General features: G+C 46.2%; 1 protein-coding gene across 1 annotated transcript in view; it reads left to right on the top strand.

Annotated features, from left to right (window-relative positions):
• Nucleotides 1-15,167, top strand: part of WWC3 (WWC family member 3) — a 128,842-nt gene extending 113,675 nt beyond the window's left edge. The window contains 6 exon segments of the mRNA XM_073013879.1: nucleotides 463-628; nucleotides 5,131-5,295; nucleotides 7,351-7,443; nucleotides 9,387-9,614; nucleotides 10,100-10,227; nucleotides 12,110-15,167. Coding sequence (XP_072869980.1) covers nucleotides 463-628; nucleotides 5,131-5,295; nucleotides 7,351-7,443; nucleotides 9,387-9,614; nucleotides 10,100-10,227; nucleotides 12,110-12,176 — 847 coding nt within the window. The 3' untranslated portion in view covers nucleotides 12,177-15,167.
• The last annotated feature ends 5,198 nt before the right edge of the window (nucleotides 15,168-20,365 follow it).

The following is a 20,365-nucleotide window of genomic DNA, read 5'->3' as shown; positions in this document are numbered from 1 at the left end:
TGTGTTCGTTGTCTCTGGAGGTGCTGTACATATTGCTGTACTTCCACATTTTTCCATAAAGTGCACCATCTTTCCAGGGCTTCCTGCTGCTTCCCGATGGCTTTCTCTGAGCTTAGTTTACAGAGGAGTTTATTTTGGGGAGCGATAGTGCATGCAGAGGGGAAGGTGTTGTGTTCAGGGATGGACAGGAGTTGGGAGGGGTTTGGGGCTGAGTGGTGCAGTTTTCTGGAATCTTCAGTGGCTGCCACTGGTGATAGAGAAAGCCCCTCTTAAGGAAAGTCCTTCAAGAGCCATCTTCCCTGGAAAACAGAAGCACCTTTTTACTTTATGAGAGACGCAACAGTCTTCAATCATTGGAAAGAAATAGGTTTTATTGCATTACCTCTACTACTGTGCTCTAAGAGTAGCATGAAATACATCCTGTTTGGTGACCATTTGGGCTTCTGCCATGTCCGCCTTCAGGAGTTGGCAAGCAGACTCGGTGGATAGCGGCTGTAGCAACTGCACCCAGACCAGCCCTCCGTACCCAGAGCCCTGTTGCGTGGGTATCGACTCCATCCTGGGCCATCCATTTGCTGCTCAGGCAGGGCCTTACAGCCCAGAGAAATTTCAGCCCTCACCTCTTAAGGTAAGTAGAAAACATAGGGGATTTTCCGGAGCCCCTCACCCCCAACATTTTGCCATATGTACCAGGTACTGCCCTGGAAGGAGAGGCTGTGTACCCCCAAATTCTTTGTGGGAAGTGTCAGGGTATGGGGGAAGATGCACCAAAGGCAAGCAGAGCCAGGGCTCCTGGGGAGGAGAGCCACATGGCTGACCTGCACACACACCCAGTGGCCCGGGTGTTGGGCACAGGAGAATGTCGTGGTATAGAATGGACACTGCTGTTGGATTTGAGGGCCACAGCTAAGGCTGGGTTTACTGTGAGCTGAGGAAAAGAAGTGAATGGCCTCAGATCTGTAAAGGGCTTGAATAGGCACAGCTGATCCATTCCCACCTTCAGGGACAAACGAGGCTCCGGAGGGTTCATGAGTCCCACAGGTTTTGGACATTTGTAGTTCCTCTTCCCCTTTTGTGAAATGTAGAATAGTGCTGTCCTTTTGCCCCTTCTGCTCATCTGCCTCTAGCTGTACAGTCACCCTGTCTTTAGGGGAGAAGTCTCATGTTTACAGCGCCTGTGAAGTCAGGGAAGACACTGTCAATGCTGTTTCGAAACTTGGTTTCTCCACTGTTCAGCTCACAAAAGTATTTTATCACCCTCACGCCCCTGCTCTCACCCAGAAGCACAAAGTGAAATCTGCCCCCGGCAGCTTCCCAAGCTGTAACCCACAGCAGGTTCCTAGTTGTTTTGGACCAGGCTGCTGGTCATGGCCCTTGTCCAACTTTCTGAGATCTCAAAAAGAAGCAGCCCAAGCCAGGGTGAGTGGCCGTGGGAGGGTTATTTGGTGTTTCCCCTTCCCTCAACTTTTAGTTTTGAAAAAGCGAAATCTGTGGAGAAGTTGCTAGAATAATGCAACAAATACCTATACACCTCACCTAGATCCCACAGTTGTTAGTTCTTCACCACATTTGCATTCTCCCTTTCTGTGTGGGCATCACAGATACAACATTAGTATAGTGGGTGAATAGGAAAAGAAAAAAAAAGCAAACAAACTCCCACCCTCGAGAGGGAGACGCCAGAGGAGACATCGCTAGCGTACGCTCATGTCACAGAGAGCAAGGGGGCTTCTGGAGAATGCAATGGCAGGGAAGCGGGCAGACACCTGTAGAGAGGTTTACAGTTTTAGAAAGGGTTCACATTTAGAAAATGTCAGGATGATAAAAGGGTACAACTGCTATGGAAAACAGTATGGTGGTTCTTCAAAACATTAAAAATAGAACCACCATAGGATCCCGCAGTCCCGCTTCTGGGTATATCTGGGTGTATATCTAGAAGAATTGAAAGGATCTTGAAGAAATAATGTGCACACGCATGTTTGTAGCAGCAGCATTATTCACAGTAGCCAAGAGGTGGAAGCAACTAAAGTGTCCATCATGGATGAGTGGATAAAGAAAACGTGGTCTATCCATGCAATAGAATATTATTCAACCTTAAAATGGAAGGAAATTCTGTCACGCTGCAACGTGGATGAGCTTTGAGGACTCATGCTGAGTGAATAAGCCAGTGTGAATATTTATTTAGTCTTCAACTGTTTGAGTTGCATGTCTCCTGGCATACAACTCCTAAAATCGTTAGAATCTGAAAAGAAATCTTTTTATGTGCTAATGAATTGACTGCTGGCTGGTTAGAAAAGCACAAAAAGACAAATACCATCATGAGGTTCCTGGAGTAGTGAAATTCACAGGGCAGAAAAGCAGAATGGTGGCTGCCAGGAGCTTGCATGGGGTGTAGGGCTGTGTTACAGAACAGAGCTGGGGTCCGTTCACCCGGTGCAGTAAAACCACGTGTCTGCATGAAGGTGTTTTGCAGGGGTAGAAAGAGGGTGTTTATTTGCAGGCGCCAAGCAAGGAGATTTGGGCAGCTCACACTTAAGACCCGGCCTTCCAATGCCTTGCAGGGAAGGGTTTTTAAAGGCAGAGGTAAATTTCAGGAAAGCAGAAGTCACAGGCAAAATCCTAAACCAATCTATGGAGGTTACACATTGCTTTTGGCCTAGAAGGATAGCATATCTTGATGTGGGGGCTTACAGGATGTAGGTGGATTCAAAGATTTTCTGATTGCAATTGGTTCAGGAGGCAAAGCTTTGTCTAAAAATTTGGGGTCAGCAGAAAAGATGGTTAGCTCTGACTTGTGGGTGTGACTCCCTGCAGACCTCTCAGGAAGAAATTCAGAATAAAGAGCAAGGGTCAGAGTACAGTCCTTAGCTCCACCTTATGTGAGTTCTGTGCCAGCAGGTCCCTTTGGTGGGAGTCTGGGTTTCTGAAAGACAATCAGGCACATAGGTTAACATGTCTTTGGTTTCTCTTTTTTCTTTTCTTTTCTTCTCTTTTCTCTCTTCTCTCTCTTCTCTCTTCTCTCCTCTCTTCTCTTCTCTTCTTTCTTTTCTTTTTTGAGATGGAGTCTCACTCTGTCCCTCAGGCTGCAGTGCAGTGGTGTGATCTCAGCTCACTACAACCTCCGCCTCTTGGGTTCAAGCAATTCTCATGGCTCAGCCTCCCAAGTAGCTGGGATTACAGGCGCCCATTGCCCTGCCCAGCTGACTTTTTTTTTTTGTAGCAGAGATGGAGTTTCATCATGTTGGCCAGGCTGGTCTCAAACCCCTGGCCTCAAGTGATCCACCTGTCTTGGTCTCCCAAACTGGTGGGATTACGGGTGTGAGCCACCACGCCTGGCCAAGATGTCTTTAGTTTCTCTAGGGAACCAAACATCTCCAGACTCTAACTTGCTTGGCTATTGTTTTAGGCTACTATTACCTTCTTGCTTATCAAGTTACTTACTTACATCTCAGGGATAGCAAGGTACCTGGAATTTCCTTTGAAAGAAATTGATTTTCCTTTATGTCCATGCTCGGGAGGTCTGCAGGCCCCTAAAACGGGATCTCTCCTCTGTCTCAGGAGTGGGAATGGGGAGTTGTTTTTTAGTGGAGAGGGCAGAGTTTCAGCTTCACAAGATAAAGAAGTCCTGGAGATCTGTTGCACAACAATGTGAATAGACGCCACTGAACTGGGCCTGTACAAATGGTTAATATGGTAAATTTTGTTGTGTGGTTTTTTTCCCACAATTTTTTGTGTCAGGTGTGGGAGCAGCCAGTGTGTGTTGTGGGGTGGTGCTGAGGATGAAGGGAGTGAAGTGGTCAGATCGTGCAGGGCCCACTCAGGACCCTGCCTTTTCTCTAAGGGCATGAGAAGCTGGTGGGTTTTGAGCTCAGTGGCCACATGATCTGACTGAAGCTTTTTCATTAGTGTTTTCTAAAATTTATTGATTTGAAGTTCACATAAAGGGAAGCATTTTAAAGTGTATGCGTCAGTGGCATTTGGTCCACACAGTGTTGCTCACCCGCCACCTCTATTTAGTTTCCTGATGTTTCCATCACCCCAGAGTAAAACCCGCCCCATTGAGCAGTCACTCCCATTCCCCCTTCCCCCAGCCACCTGCAGCTACCAAAATCTGCTTTCTGGTTATGGATTTACCTCTTCTGGATGTTTCCAGAAGTGGAATCATATACTATGTGGCCTTTGGTGCATGGCTTCTTTCACTCAGCACAATATTTTCAAGGTTTATTTACATTTTAGCGTATATAAAAACTCCATTGGTTTTTATGGCTGAATACTATTTCCTTGTGTGGATAAGACCACATTTTGTTGATCCATTGATCTGTCAATGGACATTTGGGATGTTTCCACCTTTGGCCTAGTCAGTTTTCCTGGCATGTCCCTGGTTGCTATGTTGAGAATAGATCGAAGGGCAGAGAGGTGTGGAATTGGGAAGACCACTGAGGCATCTACTGCACTCATCTGGGCATGAGATGATGGCAACTCAGGTGAAGGGTTGCTGACAAGCACTCAAAACCCACTTGATGGCCGGGCGTGGTGGCTCAAGCCTGTAATCCCAGCACTTTGGGAGGCCGAGATGGGCAGATCACGAGGTCAGGAGATCAAGACCATCCTGGCTAACACAATGAAACCCCGTCTCTACTAAAAAATACAAAAAACTAGCCGGGCAAGGTGGCAGGCGCCTGTAGTCCCAGCTACTTGGGAGGCTGAGGCAGGAGAATGGCGTGAATCTGGGAGGCGGAGCTTGCAGTGAGCTGAGATCCGGCCACTGCACTCCAGCCTGGGCGACAGAGCAAGACTCCGTCTCAAAAAAAAAAAAAAAAAAAAAAACAACTCACTTGATGTTGAACACAGAGCCAGCAGGGATCGCTCTTGGACCAGATATGGGGTGTGCAAAAGAGATCAGGAGTCCGGGATGACCCTGATATTCTTCGCATGAACAAATGGAAAGTTGAGATCCCTGTGAGAGGAGGGGCCGGGGTGGGGTTGGGGGGATATCAGCCTTTCCATTGTGGACATGCCACGTGTGAAACTCCAGCTAAATCCTGAATGGAGAAGTGAAAGACAGGGTTGTTCCTGTAAGTTTATTGCTCATGTTACGAAAGACGCCATGGTCACGAGTGAACCACTCCCTAGGTTGATAAGGAAACCAACACAGAAGATCTCTTTCCGGAAGAAGCAGCCAGCCTCCTGAAGGAGCGGTCCAGCCGCCGGGCCCGAGGGTCACCTTTTGTTCGGAGTGGCACGATTGTCCGTTCCCAGACCTTCTCACCTGGAGCACGAAGCCAGTATGTTTGCAGAGTAAGTTGGAATTCCTTTGTCACCTGTCTGGAATGTTTTCTCTTCCGTCCCCTTTGTGATGTTTTTTTTTTTTTTTTCCCTGCTGTTTATACTGAGAGGCATATGTATTTGCACCAATGATACCAATCCATGCACTGCGAACTTTACAGGTACGCGGTGATGACATCAGTGCTGTGATCTCCCCACATGCCTTACCATGCTTATCTAACTCTGGATTTGTTCAGGGTTCAAATTCATCCCTTCCCCCAGTTTTCAGTGTTGTGTATGTACTGACCTGTGGACAACAAGCAGAGCGAATCATTTCTACCTCAGCGTAAAGAACAAGTGGAAGCAGGGGTTCTCTTGAATGGGTTGAGCTGGAGGAGCCGGGAACCTGAGTGGCTTGGAGCCCTGTGGGGCAGCCAGGTCTCTGGGTCAGAGGGTGGGTGGTCCTGGCAGAGGGGCAGTGGGTTCTCACTCACCCACATGTAAATTCCCAACCTGCGGATGAGTGGGAGACACTCAGCAGTTCTCAGCCATGGCTGCGCCTTGCAGTCAAATCACGGGGGGGGGGGGGGGGGGGGGGGGGGCGGGATTCAACAGATCCTGGTACCCACATAACACCCCAGAGATTTGCCATTGGTCACAGGTAAGGCCTGGGCATCAGAACTTCCGGAAGCACCCAGATGCTTCTAGCATGTCACACAAGGCTGAGAACCCCAAGGTGGGTGGAGGGAAGACTCGAGCCAGTGTGGTCAATGAAGGTAGGACAGAGTGATAGTGCCAGCATGGACTTGTACAGAAAGGGCTTTTAAGGATGGTGGCTCATGACACAGTGACCTGGAGGGGCCGTTTGGTTGAGAACCATGACCCTTCCTGCACCTCTGAATTGAGGCTGTTGAAGAAGGCATCTGCCCTGGAGGTGCTGGCTCCATGAGGGCAGAGCCAAGGCAGATCTTCAGAGAGGGAAGGACCTGAGACCCTCAAAGGAGATGTTGCAAACACTGTGGGAGGGGGACTAGGTGACCAAAACGCCCTCTCAGCCATGTTGGTGAGACCTGCCACTGTTGTCCTATTGGTCCAAAGTGTCCCTGCTGGCAACTGCCCCGGATGGTGCTGGGTCCAGTCTGGGCCCTCCCACTCGTCATGCTTCAGCCCCATGGAGGCTGATGCTCAAGCGCTTGGCTGGACGTTCTAGATGGAAGGCCACACTCACTGTCCTCCTTGTTCCAGGCTCCTGCCAAGTCACCAACGTGCCGGCTGGAGGGGCTGCTTATTGAGGGGGGAAGGGTGCAAGCAGGTAGTGCTTTGCTTACCCAGAGGAAAAGCTCTGTGTGCCTGCGTAACAGCTGCACTTACTGGCAATGCTTCTGGATGCTTCGCTGTTCTGTATGTTTGTATGAATGCCGTGCAGGTGTGCTGCCAGGCCGTTGCACTTCCTGAGTAGGTTTACTGGCGTGGAAAATAAGGCCATGAAGGCAGGGATGTTGGATTTCTCAGAGTCACACTGATCCTGAGGTGACACCCTGCCACCAAATGAAGGCTGTAATGACTTGATTCCCATAAAGATGACATTCTTTACTTTCTTGTTTAAAAGTACACCCTGTCCTTTGATGAGCACAGCTGCAGTTGGCAATGTTGGCTTATCCTACTACCAGGAGTGAGTCTCTTTTGGAAGTCATTTTCCCCAGCTATTGCCAAAGCCACAAATACAGCCCATGAGAAAGACTGAGGAAAAGTGAACCGTGCTGAGGGCAGTGCTGGCCTTCGTGGGGACTGTATAGGGCACGAAACAGCGTTGGTATGGATCACATGGAGATGTTGTTGGCTCAGTTAGCCTGGAAACTGGGGGAGGGTTTCGTTTGCTTGTTTTTTTTTTTTTTTTTTTTTCATTTTAGCAGAAACTCTTGTTTAAATTGAAACCCAAAGACCTTCTCCAAGCACCAGTAATCATAAGTGCACTTGAGGGCCTGTGAAGAGGATGAAAATAATCCATTCTGAGACTCTGAGTACACACAGAGAATGAGCTGTGCGTTGCTGAGAAATTGTTTCTGAACATCATTCTTTTTGGTACAGCTTTATCGTAGTGACAGTGACAGTTCAACGCTGCCCCGGAAGTCCCCCTTTATCCGAAACACTTTGGAAAGACGAACCCTTCGCTATAAGCAGGTGTGTGCCCTGTAAACAAATATGGAATCTGTGCTTGCCCTGTGAGTGATTTTTACAAGCCTTAAAAGGTAATATTTAAGGTCATGTAAATGAAAAGGTAGTATTTGTATTTCTTGTTTACTTAACAGATGTAATGTCATAATGTTGCTAATATTTCTTAAGATAGTATCATGGTTTCAGATAATCCATGATCTTTACATTCTTCAGTATAATAAATAACCATTTCTATATAATAGGCTCTTTTCTCTTTTTTTGACAGGAGAATATATATAGTTTAGAAAAGTTGAGTTTTTCAACATATTACCTTTCTGGGCAGGGATCGTTTGAATATATATATATATATTTTGTGTGAGTGTGTGTGTGTGTAGAGGGGAAGAGAGACGGAAACACAAAAAACCCCTGATTTCCATATGGCAGTTGTGCTCTACCACATAGAAGAGTGGCTGCTGACTGGGAAGAAAAAGAAAGTTTATAATTTGGGCCAGGTGCAGAGGCTCACGCCTATAATCCCAGCACTTTGGGAGGCTGAGGCGGGCGGATCACCTGAGGTTAGGAGTTTGAGACCAGCCTGTCCAAAATGGTGAAACCCTGTCTCTACTAAAAATACGAAAATTAGCCAGGCATGGCAGCACGTGCCTGTAATCTCAGCTACTCAGAAGGCTGAGGCAGGAGAATTGCATGAACCCGGGAGGGCGGAGGTTGCAGTGAGCTTAGATCACGCCACTGCACTCCAACCTGGGAGACAGAGCAAGACTCCATCTCAAAAAAAAAAAAAAAAAACAAAAACAAAAAACAAAGTGCATAATTTGGCTGTAGAAGTGTCTCATAGCAGCACTGCTGCTGGCATTTCAGACAGGCTCATTCTTTGCTGTAGGGGCTGCCCCGTGCACTATAGGATGTTGAGCAGCGTCCCTGGGCTCCACCCACCAGATGCCAGTAACACCCCATCACACACACAGCAGTTGTGACACCCAAAATGTCCACAGACATTGCCAGCTGTCCTCCGGGGGACCAGATTCTCCTGGTTGAGAACCATGGAGCTCTGCTGGGAATTCAGCAGTGCTTTTAAATAATGTATATTAAGTTACAACCCATATTTGCATTTAAATTCTGTGTATGTGCAAAATAGTGTTGTGTGTGTAAAAAGCATGCCGTGACTCAGGCCACTGACCCATGGTGATTGGCAAATGGATTTGTGGTTTTGCTGCGGTGACTGCTCTCTCAGGGTTCTGTTTCCCGTTGGATGGGAAGTACAGTTCGGCAGACAAGTCTTTTCCCTGTCAGGGCTTTCCTGAACATAGGTATGTTTGCTTACTTGGGGCTTATATGGGGAGGCAGCTTTGGAAAGCTTGCACGTGTGTGTCTGCGTGTTTGCGTGGGTGTGTGTATACTTTTTCTTTTAAACAACAAGTACTCCTGTGGTTCATAACATACTTTCTTTCCCGTTGTACAGTGGATCATTAAGATTTTTCCATGTCCATATATTTTTTCAACTTGTTACAATGGCTACATTTTATACTGGCCTTGTAATTTATTTAATGTTTCCTGCTGTTATAGACGTACGGTTTTTTTTCTGTCATAAACCTTAATGGGACCACTTTTGCATGTCAACAGTTATGCCTTTCGGATGCAAGTTTGCTTTAGACATATATATATTCTCAAATGGCCCTTCAGAAAGATTGTGCCGTTTTTTGGTCCTGCCAGCCCCATGTAAGAGCATCTGTTGCTGCACACTTCTGCCAATACATAGGTCATCATTAAAGAAAAACACTTTGCCGTTACTAACCTTGATACTGAACTAGAGATTTACATTACTCTTGCCCACATCTGTGTTTTTTAACCTTGGGTGTGCTTAGAGAAATACAGGTGCCTGACTTGTCTCCTATTGTGGAAGAACCTTCTAGAAGGCCTGAGTGAGGGCTCACAGCTGGTGTCTCTTGCAGTCATGCAGGTCTTCCCTGGTTGAGCTCATGGCCCGCACCTCCCTGGACTTGGAGCTGGATCTCCAGGCGTCGAGAACACGGCAGAGGCAGCTGAATGAGGAGCTCTGTGCTCTCCGTGAGCTGCGGCAGCGGTTGGAGGACGCCCAGCTCCGCGGCCAGACCGACCTCCCACCCTGGGTGCTTCGGGACGAGCGGCTCCGTGGCCTGCTGCGGGAGGCCGAGCGGCAGGTGGGGTCCCCTGTGGTCAGCTCCCGCCTGCACCTCACTGCTCCCTGCTCCGGGCTGTGAAGGGAGCCTCCCAGACATGGAGGTGGTCCCTGAAGTGTCCCACCGCTGGGCTCTCGGAGCCCCTTCTCCCTCTGTGGCCTGCGAGGATGGCGTCTGTGTGGCTCCTGCGTCCATCTGGAGGCTGCGGGTGCTGGAGGAAGGGTCCTGGGCCCTCTCCACCTTGTGGGGGAACATTCTGGGTCCCTAGTTGTCAGGCCTGACTCCAGCCACCCCTGGCCTCCGTCTCCTGGGAGGAATTCCTTGGGGGGTTGTGGGGAGTGTGGGTGAGGTGGTCCTTACTCCCTCCTGGGTCGCACCTCACTGACTGTGGTTGGTTCTTCTGGGCTGCAGGGCTGGCAGTGACTTACTCATTCTTCCTTAAAAAAAAAAAAAAAAAAAAAAAAAAACAATAAAATCACCTCGTTGGTCCAATGTTGCTGTTCCAGACAAGACAGACCAAACTTGACTACCGTCATGAGCAAGCAGCTGAGAAGATGCTGAAGAAGGCCTCCAAGGAGATCTACCAGCTGCGTGGGCAGAGCCACAAAGAGCCCATCCAAGTGCAGACCTTTAGGTATGGCAGAGGCGCAGCAAGACTGGCCCCTTAGTCCTGCTTCCTCCTTACTGTTGTGCCTTTGGCATGGTAGAAAGTACACTGAGTCTGTTTTTGCTTTTCTTTTGAGACAGTCTCACTCTGTCACCCAGGCTGGAGTGCAGTGGCGCTATCTCATCTCACTGCACCCTCTGCCCCCTGGGCTCAAACAAGTCTCATGCTTCAACCTCCCGAGTAGCTGGGATTACAGATGCATGCTGCCATGCCCGGCTAATTGTTAAATTTTAGTAGACTGGGTTTTGCCATGTTGCCCAGGCTGATCTCAAACTCCTGACCTCAAATGATTCACCTGCCTCGGCCTCCCAAAGTGCTGGGATTACAGGCGTGAGCCCCTGCGTCCAGCCCCATGAGTCTTTAAAACCCATGGAAAGTCGAGAACAAAACAGGAATCCACTGCAGCCAGTAGTGTATTTTCATGTTTTTATCCTGATCTTTTTTCCCTACAGTTTTTTTCATGCCACTTCTAATCATAATGTGGGTTCAATTTTGCATTTAGCATTTTTAAAATTAAAATATTCCATGTTGCTGTATAATCTGCTATCTTGTAATGTCTCATCTAATAGTTTACTCAACCACTATATTTTATAACATGCTGCTCATCTTCAAATGTTGGCTATTGTAAATAACAGTGATAAACATACACATACATATATGTCACCCCCAACCCCAGACAGGGTCTCACTCTGTCACCCAGGCTGGAGTGTGGTGGCTCAGTCATGGCTCATTACAGCCTTGACCTCCCAGGCTCGAGTGATCCTCCCAACTCGCCCTCTCAAGTAGCTGGGACTGTAGGCACATGCCACCATGCCCTGCTCATTTTTGTAGAGATGGGGTCTCACTGTGTTGCCCAGGCTGATCTCAAACTCCTGAGCTCAAGCAATCCACCTGCCTCAGCTGCCCAAAGTTCTAGGATTACAGGCATGAGCCACTGCACCCGAGCACCCTTGCTTTTTCAATTAACTTTTGATTAAGGCAAAATGTATCTGCAGGAAAGCTGTATATCATACACACATGGTCCAGTGAATTGTTACAAACTCGTCCTAAGAATCGATCATTATCAGCGCCCCTAGATCCCACACTAGAGTAACCACCACCTTGAATTCTAATAGTATCGATTGGTTTTGTCTGTTTTGTTTTTGCTGAGGGGATTTTTACAGATATATCAATATTCTTTTGTGTCTGTGGAAAAATTAAGCTGAAATTCACATAACATAAAATGACCATCTTACACTTCAGCCTTTGGCGCATTCACAATGTTATGCAACCACCCCCTCTGTCTAGTTCCAGAACATTTTTACCACCCCAAAAGTAAACCCTATACCCATGAAGCAGTCACTCCCCCTTCTCCCTCCCCTAGCTCTGTCTCTAGGGATTTGCCTTTCTGACTGTTTCATAGGAATGGGATCATATCTTACGTGGACTTTTGTGTCTGGCTTCTTTCCCACAGCCGAGGGTTTTCGAGGTTCATCCATGTCGTAGCCTATGTGTCAGTGTGTCCTTCCTTGTTAAGGGTGAATAAAATGTGTCTGACTGTTAGCCCTAATTTTTGTATACATTAAATATTCACATAGTTTTCACTTTTTCATTCATTTGTTAATACGACAGGTATTTCCTGAGCACCTAATATACACCAGGCATTGTTCTAGGCACCGGAGATGAAGAAACCCCTGCCCTTACGGTTCTTCATAATTCACATTTGGAGACTCTGTATACAAGCACATGTGTTGTTGGGGACTTAAATTCAGTTTGTTGTATGAATAAGAAAAGCCATGATTGATATGAGAGCCACCAGCTTTCCGTGTCTTCATATCAGCTTCTGACGTGTAATTCTCTCCGGTCCCAGGGAGAAGATAGCATTCTTCACGAGGCCAAGGATCAACATACCTCCTCTCCCAGCCGACGACGTCTGATGGAGTGCGTTGTGCACATGAAGTATTTATCCGCCTGTTTTATTTTCATGAAGTTCTTAGACTAGCTGAATTTGTCTTTAAAATATTTGTGCAAAGCTATTAATATACACATTTTGTAAAAAAAAAAAAAAAAAACACGTATATCTATTCATATATATTTTATAATAGTGACGGCAACAGGGCTTGGTTTTTCCTTGTTGTGAAATCGACATCTCTGAAGACAGGTTATTTTATAAAAGATCAATTATCATGTTAAGAATGTACAGTTTTTATGCTGTTTTATTTGACTTAAAGGCTGGAAGACAGAAACGAAGTGAGTTCAGGCAAATTCACTGTATTGTAATTTATTTATAGTACTTTTTTTTCCTTGAAGGAAAATACTGACTTTAAGATGTATTTTAAGACTGAAATTTTGTTCTTTAGTACTTTTCATGCAGTAGAATGGAACTTGGGGCTGGTTTTGTTTTTGACACCTGAAATGCAAACACTATGTGCTAAATTTGTCACGTATCATATGTGCATTTACCATGTATATTGTACACGTTCACTCCCTTGATGTCATGTTAAAATGTCCCCTGCAGTGATTCAGTCGTGACTCAGAAGCATGTGTGTGTTGCAGAAGTCAGTCTCCGGCGTGGGCTGCACGCCAACCGCTCATTTCTGTGTTGTCTTCGGATACATCTCTCTGTGCTCAGCGTGAGTCTGAAGCAGGCGCCAGGGCCTCTGGTGTATGGGGCTTCAGCCTGCTTGCTTGTGGTGGCTGTCTGTCGGTCTTCAGCCTGCCTGTCCGTGGTGGCTGTCCATGCTGCCCGCCTCCCCCCACCCCGCCCTGTCCGACTGTAACAGACCAGGAAGGTGGCGGAGGAACTCCTGCCACGCCACTGTGTCATGAAGGAAAGTGAAAGGGAACGAGGAAGTAGGAACGCCCACGCTCGTTGACTCCGTGGATGAATATAGCAGTTAGGACATAGACACCATCACCTTTGAAGGTGCTTGTTTGGGGGAGGAAAGGACATACGGGTAACTAGAACTACCCAGCGAGTCGTCCAGAGGAGAGGATTGGGTTTGAGTCAGAAGGCTCCCTGTACTGGAGTCGACTCACTATTCCTCAAGAAATCTTAGAACTAGCTTGTGAGGAAAAACATTTTTTAATGTAATAAAAATATGCCATTATTCTTTGAAATGCCAAATGATATAAATATTTTGCCTAATACATATTTATTATAGATGAAATGCATTCTTCTCAATGAGGCCTCGATTTGAGTCAATGGGGTGGGCCACAGGAAATGTCAGAGGAACCAGAACTCAGAATTCTTCCTCCTGGACCTTTCTTCCCTTCCCTTGGAGATACCCCTTTGAATCAGGCCTCTCTCTTCTCATCAGTCTGTAGCTTCCCCCCTTGTATAACCTGCTTTCCTTTTTACATTTATTAAAAGTGGATTTTGTAAAAGCATTTCATTGACACGCGACCTATCACGGACAATGGAATTCGTCAGTGGTGGTAAGACTGAAATCCTGATGCTTTTCACACTTCTTGTCTCTTGCTATGTATTTCTGCCTCTAGCCTTGCATGTTTTGCCTTTTTTTTTTTTTTTTTTTTTTTTCTTTTTGGCCAATTCCTTTTTATATGTGCCCACAACAGAGGTGGGGAGACACGGAGCACCCTGGGTCCTTCCCAGTGCTGCTGGGCAGGCCCTGTCTCCAGGCCCCAACTGTTGAAACTTTGAAGGGCAACAAACAACCATCCACACTGCCAGACCCTAGACTGTTCAGGGGTGCAGCTCATTTCCACCTCGGCCCCAGGACACCGAGCCTGTGCCCCACAAGGATCTCTCTAAATGGGAGGGATTGAGGCTACTTTTCTGCCAACCCCTGTTAAGTAGTTGTGTGGGGAAACCCACTGTGTCAGTGCAGGAAGCCCCAGACAAATGTTTTCAAATAAATTTCACTGCCCAGCCTGCACAGATTTCCATTTGAAGTACTTCCCTTCCACCCTGACACCCAAAGGGTTTTTTTTTTTTAAGAGACAGGGTCTTGCTTTGTTGCCCAGGCTGGAGTGCAGTGATGTGATCATAGCTCACTGCAGCCTCAACCTCCTGGGCTCAGGTGACCCTCCTGCCTCACCCTCCCAAAGTTCTGAGATTATAGGCATGAGCCACTGTGCCTAGCCTATTTTGATGTTTTTCTTAGACTCAAGGTCTTGCTCTGTTGTCCAGGCTGATCTTGGACTTGCGAGCCACCATGCCTGGCTGGGTTTTTTACAAATAGAATCTCACTGATAGCCCGCAAGAAACAGATGCCGCCCCTGCTTCCATATCAGTTCAAGGAGCCCTTGTGTTTGCCACCTTTCCTTTGAACTTCCCCCTGCCTCCCTGCCTGTGTCCGCTTTTGCAGCTCAGTGCAGCCATGACAAGGAAAGAAAAGACAAAGGCAGGCCAGAGAGCTGGGCAGTTCTCTGCAGATGCAGATGCAGGCAGTGGAGGTGGCCCGAGCAGGCAGAAGGACACCAAGCGCCCTATGCTGCTTGTCATTCATGACGTGGTCTTGGAGCTTCTGACTAGTTCAGACTGCCACGCCAACCCCAGAAAATACCCCCACATGCCAGAAAAGTGAAGTCCTATGAGCTGAAGGGGTGTTTCCATCTATGTTTCAATCTCTCCATCTACCAGGCCTCACGATAGAAGAAAAAACCAAAACGCTGGCAGGTTTTAGGAGCAGTTCTGGTCTCAAAACCATCAGGATCCTGCCACCAGGGTTCTTTTGAAATAGTACCACACGTAAAAGGGAATTTGGCTTTCACTTCATCTAATCACTGAATTGTCAGGCTTTGATTGATAATTGTAGAAATAAGTAGCCTTCTGTTGTGGGAATAAGTTATAATCAGTATTCATCTCTTTGTTTTTTGTCACTGTTTTCTCTCTAATTGTGTCATTTGTACTGTTTGAAAAATATTTCTTCTATAAAATTAAACTAACCTGCCTTAAGAACAGAGTGGAAATGTGTGGTTTTATGGAAAAAAATGTTTAATTATGGAAGCTTAAATATATAAAAATGTGTGTTTTTAAGCATAAAAACAGAGTTATAAAATCAGAGAAAATAGTAAGCTGAACACAGGCCTCATCCAGCTTCAACACGATCAGTCATGGCTGTCCTCTCCTTTACCCTCCAGCCCACCTCCTCCTCTTAGAATTTGAAGCAAAGCTGATACGCCTTATCGTTTCATCTTGAAATATTTCAATATGTATTGCTAAAAGAGAAAAACACAATAACCTTATCACATCCTAGCACTTAGTAATTCCTTACTGTTACTAAATATCCAAGGTGTTCTCTTCCAGTTATCTCGTGTCATTCTTTCTTTAACTCTTTGAACAGAATCTAAACATGATCCACTTATTAGGATTTTTTTTTTTTTTGTCTGTTTTTCTTTTTTGGTAATAGTTTTTCTTGATATATAACTCACATGACATACAATTCACCCATTTAATATGTATAATTCAGTGGTTTTAGTATATTCAGAGTCGTGCCAATATCACAATTTTTAGAACGTTTTCATCATCCCCCCAAAAAGCCCCCAAACTCTTTAGCAGTTGCTCCCCATTCCTCTGAGACCCCAGCAACCACTCATCTCTCTGTCTCTACACATTTGCCCGTTGTGAACATTTCATATCAATGACATATGTGGCCTTTGTGTCTGGGTTCATTCACTTAGCATATGCTTTCAAGGTTCATCCATGTTGTAGTGTGTGTTGAGACTCCATTCTTTTTTATGGCTGAATCATCTTCCATTGCATGGATAGGCCACATTTTCTTCATTTATCAGTTGATGGACACTTTGCTTCCACTTTGTGGCCATTATGGATAATGCTGCTATGGAATTTCACATTTAAGCTTTTCTGTGGATATATGTTTTCATTTCTCTTAGGTGTATACCTAAAAGTGGAATCACTGGGTTACATGGTAATTCCATGTTTAACTCTTTGAGGACTTGCCAGACTGTTTCCAAAGCAGCTGCGCCATTTCCCATTCCTACCAGCAGTTGCTCCACATCCTGGCCAACACTTGTGACGTCCTTTTCCTTATAGCTGTCTTAGTGGGTGCCAAGTGGTATCTCATTGTAGTTATGGCTGGCTTTTTTTGAGGTGGAATCTTGCTCTGTTGCCCAGCCTGCAGTGGCGCAATCTCGACTCACTGCAGCCTCTGCCTCCCAGGTTCAAGTGATTCTCCTGCCTCAGCCTCTGGAGTAGATGGGATTACAGGTGTGTGCCACCATGCCCAGCTAATTTTTGTATTTTTAGTAGAGACAGAGTTTCACCATGTTGGCCAGGCTGGTCTCAAACTCCTGACCTGAAGTGATTTGCCTACCTTGGCCTCCCAAAGTGTTGGGATTACAGGCGTGAGTCACCATGCACTGCGGAGTCAGATTTTTATTCTTGCCTTTACCCTATTTTTTCCCCTCTCCTTACAGGTAACCATTGGAAAGAGATTACTGTTTTTCCTTGCATTGTTATTTTAAAATATAAGCAGGTATATAAACGTGTGTACATACAAATATATACATATGACTACACAAATATGAACACATCTATATTTGTATTTTTCCCCCCTTTCTTGGGCAAATGGTAGCACAAAAACACATTTTTCTTCACCTGGCTTTTTTTACTTGAAAGTATATCCCTACAGGTGGTGCACACCTGTAGTCCCAGCTACTTGGGAGGCTGAGTTGGGAGGATCCTTTGACACCAGGGGTTCAAGAGTAGCCTGGACAATGTAGCGAGACTGCATTTCTTTAAAAAAAGAAAAACAGATATATCCCAGAGACCACCAAAGTCTGTATTGGCTGCTATAGTGATTTACCACAAGCTTGGTGGCTTAACAAAAATTTATTTCACAGTTCTCAAGGCCAAAAGTGCTAAATCAAGGTGTCACCAGGGCTACACTCTCTTCAGAGGCCCTAGGGGAGGATCCTTCCTGCCTCTTCTGGCTCCTGCTGCTGCTGACAATCCTTGGTTTGTGCAAGAAACATGACTCCAGTTTCGGCCCCATCATCACATCACCATTCCCTCTGTGTTTCTCCCTGTCTTCTCTCTTTCACAAGAAGGTCTGCCATTGGATTTAGGGCCTACCCGGTTAATCCAGGATGATCTCATCTCCAGGTCTTTAATTACCTCTGCAAAGACTCTTTCCAAATAAGGTCATGTTCCCAAGTTCCAGGTAGACATATCTTTAGGGCCACTATTCAGTCCACTACGATCTGTCCTCTGCACCCCCCCCCCAAATTTACATGCGACCCACAAGCAAAATAACTTTCATCCCATCCCCACATGCCCCAAAGTGGTACGTATAAGTATTCTTTTCGTTTTACCTTTGCACACAACATTAGTGGATGTACCATTGTTTATTCAACCATCTTCTGGTTGTTTCTAGTCATGCTATTAAAAATAATTCAACAGGCCGGGCGCAGTGGCTCACGCCTGTAATCCCAGCACTTTGGGAGGCCCAGGCGGGCAGATCATGAGATCAGGAGTTCGAGACCAGCCTGACCAACATGGTAAAACCCCATCTCTACTAAAAATACAAAAATTAACTGGGCATGGTGGCATGCACCTGTAATCCCAGCTACTCAGGAAGCTGAGGCAGGAGAATCGCTTGAACCTGGGAGGCGGAGGTGGCAGTGAGCCGAGATTGTGCCATTGCACTCCAGTCTGGGTGACAGAGCGAGACTCCGTCTCAAAAAAGAATAGTAATTCAACAATGACAGTCTTCTGCAGACATCTTTTCACATTTTTGCCAGGGTTTCTGTTTTTATTTTATTGATAGAAATGGTATTGCCATGTTGCCCATGCTGGTCTCCAACTCCTGGTCTCAAGCTATCCTCCTGCTTCCATCTCCCAAAGTGTTGGGATTTCAGGTGTGAGCCACCCTGCCTGGCCTTTGCCAGGATTTTCGTGAGATACATCCCAAGAAGTGGGATCTCTGGATCAACGGTAATGCATGTGGCATGTTGCTGGGTGTCGCTGCATTTTCCTCATAGGGGCTTTACCATTTCTTTTTCTCACCAGCAATGTATGAGACAGTTCTCTCACAACCTCAGCAACAGAATGGTGTCACATTTGTGAGTCTTTGCCAGTTGCAGAGGTGAGAAAACATCTCAGCACAATCAAAATATGTGCTTATGAGCAAAGCTGCTTTAATTATAGAGGCTTGTTGGTAAGTTTTAATATCAGTTAGGGCTAGCCCTCCTTCCTTTCTTCTTTCTCAGTGCTTTCCTGTATATTCTTGCTTATTTGTTCTTTCAAATGAATTTTATAATTATCTTGTCTAGCTCCAGGGAAAAAAATTATGGAATCTACTGGAATTGCATTAAACTTACAAATTTGGGAGAACTAACATCTTTATGATGTTGAATCCTCTTATCCAAGAATGTGTTTCCATTTGTCCTAGACTAATTTTTTGCCTTTCAGGAATGCTTTACTGTTTTACTCATATATATTTTGGATATTTCTTGATGGGTTTTTGTCTGTTTTGTTCTCTGTCTTTGTCTGCATAAAGACAGAAAATAACAGTAAGATAAATACACATACATGCAAGGCTATTTACCTTTTTTCAGACTTTGGTGGAAAAACTAGTGTTTCCCCACTAAATAAGATGTTGAGGTTGAGTGCAGTGTCTCATGCCCGTATCCCAGCATTTTAAGAAGCTGAGGTGGGAGGATCGCTTGAGCCCAGGAGTTCAAGACTAGCCTGGGTAACATAGCGAGACCCTTTTCCTACAAAAAAATACAAAAAATTAGCTGGGCATGGTGGCATGCGCCTGTGGTCCCAGCTACACAGGAGGCTGAGGTGGGAGAATTGCTTGAACCCCAGAGGTGGAGGTTGCAGTGAGCCGAGATCACGCCACTGCACTCCAGCCTGGGCAACAGAGTGAAACTCTGTCTCAAAAAAAAAAAAAAAAAAAAGTCAAAAATAACTTTTAACAATGCTACTGTGGCCAATTTTTACTTGTTGCAGTTGCTGTAGCAGAAAGAAGGCCTTTCCCTCCTGGCTACCTATGGACGCTCCCTATCTTCTCTCTGGTCCACTCTTCTACAGTCCCTAACTTGAGCTAACTCCCACTTGTCCTTCGATAGCTTAACCATGACTTTCTCAAGGAGGCCGGAAGTGGTCTCCATCCCTGAAGAAATGTGGCCCCTCTGCTTTATGTACGTGTATGAGTTTGCTAGGGCTGTCGTAACCAAGTCCCACAGAGTGAGTAGCTTCAACAGCAGACATTGATTTTCTCACTTTCTGGAGGCTGGAAGTTCAAGATGAAGGCGCTGGCAGGCTGATTTCCCGAGGCCTCTCCCCTCAGCTTGCCGCCTCCTCACATGGTCATCACTCTGCATGCATGACCCTGTGGTCTCCCTTTTTTTTTTTTTTTTTTTTTTTTTTTTAATAGGGGCACCAGTCAGATGGGACTAGGGCCCCACCCTAGTGGCCTGATGTTAAAACATAACCACTTCTTTAAAGAACTTATCTCCAAATATAGTCACATTCTGAGGTACTGGGGAGTTGAGACTTCAACATATGAATTTGGGGGGACATAATTCAGCCCCTGTCAGTATTTTTCCACATCACTCAACACTTCTCTCATTAGGGATTCCCTACCCTTGATTGGGAAGACCTGTTTCATGACTGTCTTCCCCATGGACTGTAAGAGGGACTCGGCAGAGGGACACAGTCACTCCAGAGTGTGGCTGACCCTCAGGCCTTGCATTCTACCTGGTGTAGACGGAGGGCTCCCTAAATAGGAATCAGATGAATCAATGAGCCAAGGTTCTGTTCGTTTCCAATGGCTGCTGTACTTAGTGGCTTAAAACAACACGTATTTATCCTTTTCCTTTTCTGGAGGGTAGAAGTCTAAACTTGGTGTGAATGGGCTAAAATCAAGCGCCAGCAGGGTTGCGTTCCTTCTCAGGCTAGTGGGGAGATTCTGTTTCCTGGCCTCTTCCAACTTCTAGAGGCCACTTGCATTTGTTCGCTTATGGCCCTATCCTCCATCTTCAAGGCCAGCAGTGTAGCAGGTTCAAATCTCCCTCTCTGATCTCTGCTTCCATTGCCACATCTTCTCTGACTCTGACCCTCCTGCCTCCCTTTTATAAGGACCCTTGTGATGACACTGGGCCCACCGGGGCCATGCAGGATCATCCCCCC

The sequence above is a fragment of the Chlorocebus sabaeus genome, chromosome X, assembly GCF_047675955.1.
Source record: "Chlorocebus sabaeus isolate Y175 chromosome X, mChlSab1.0.hap1, whole genome shotgun sequence".
In the NCBI taxonomy this organism is placed as follows: domain Eukaryota; kingdom Metazoa; phylum Chordata; class Mammalia; order Primates; family Cercopithecidae; genus Chlorocebus; species Chlorocebus sabaeus.
This window is presented reverse-complemented; position numbering and strand designations above follow the sequence as displayed.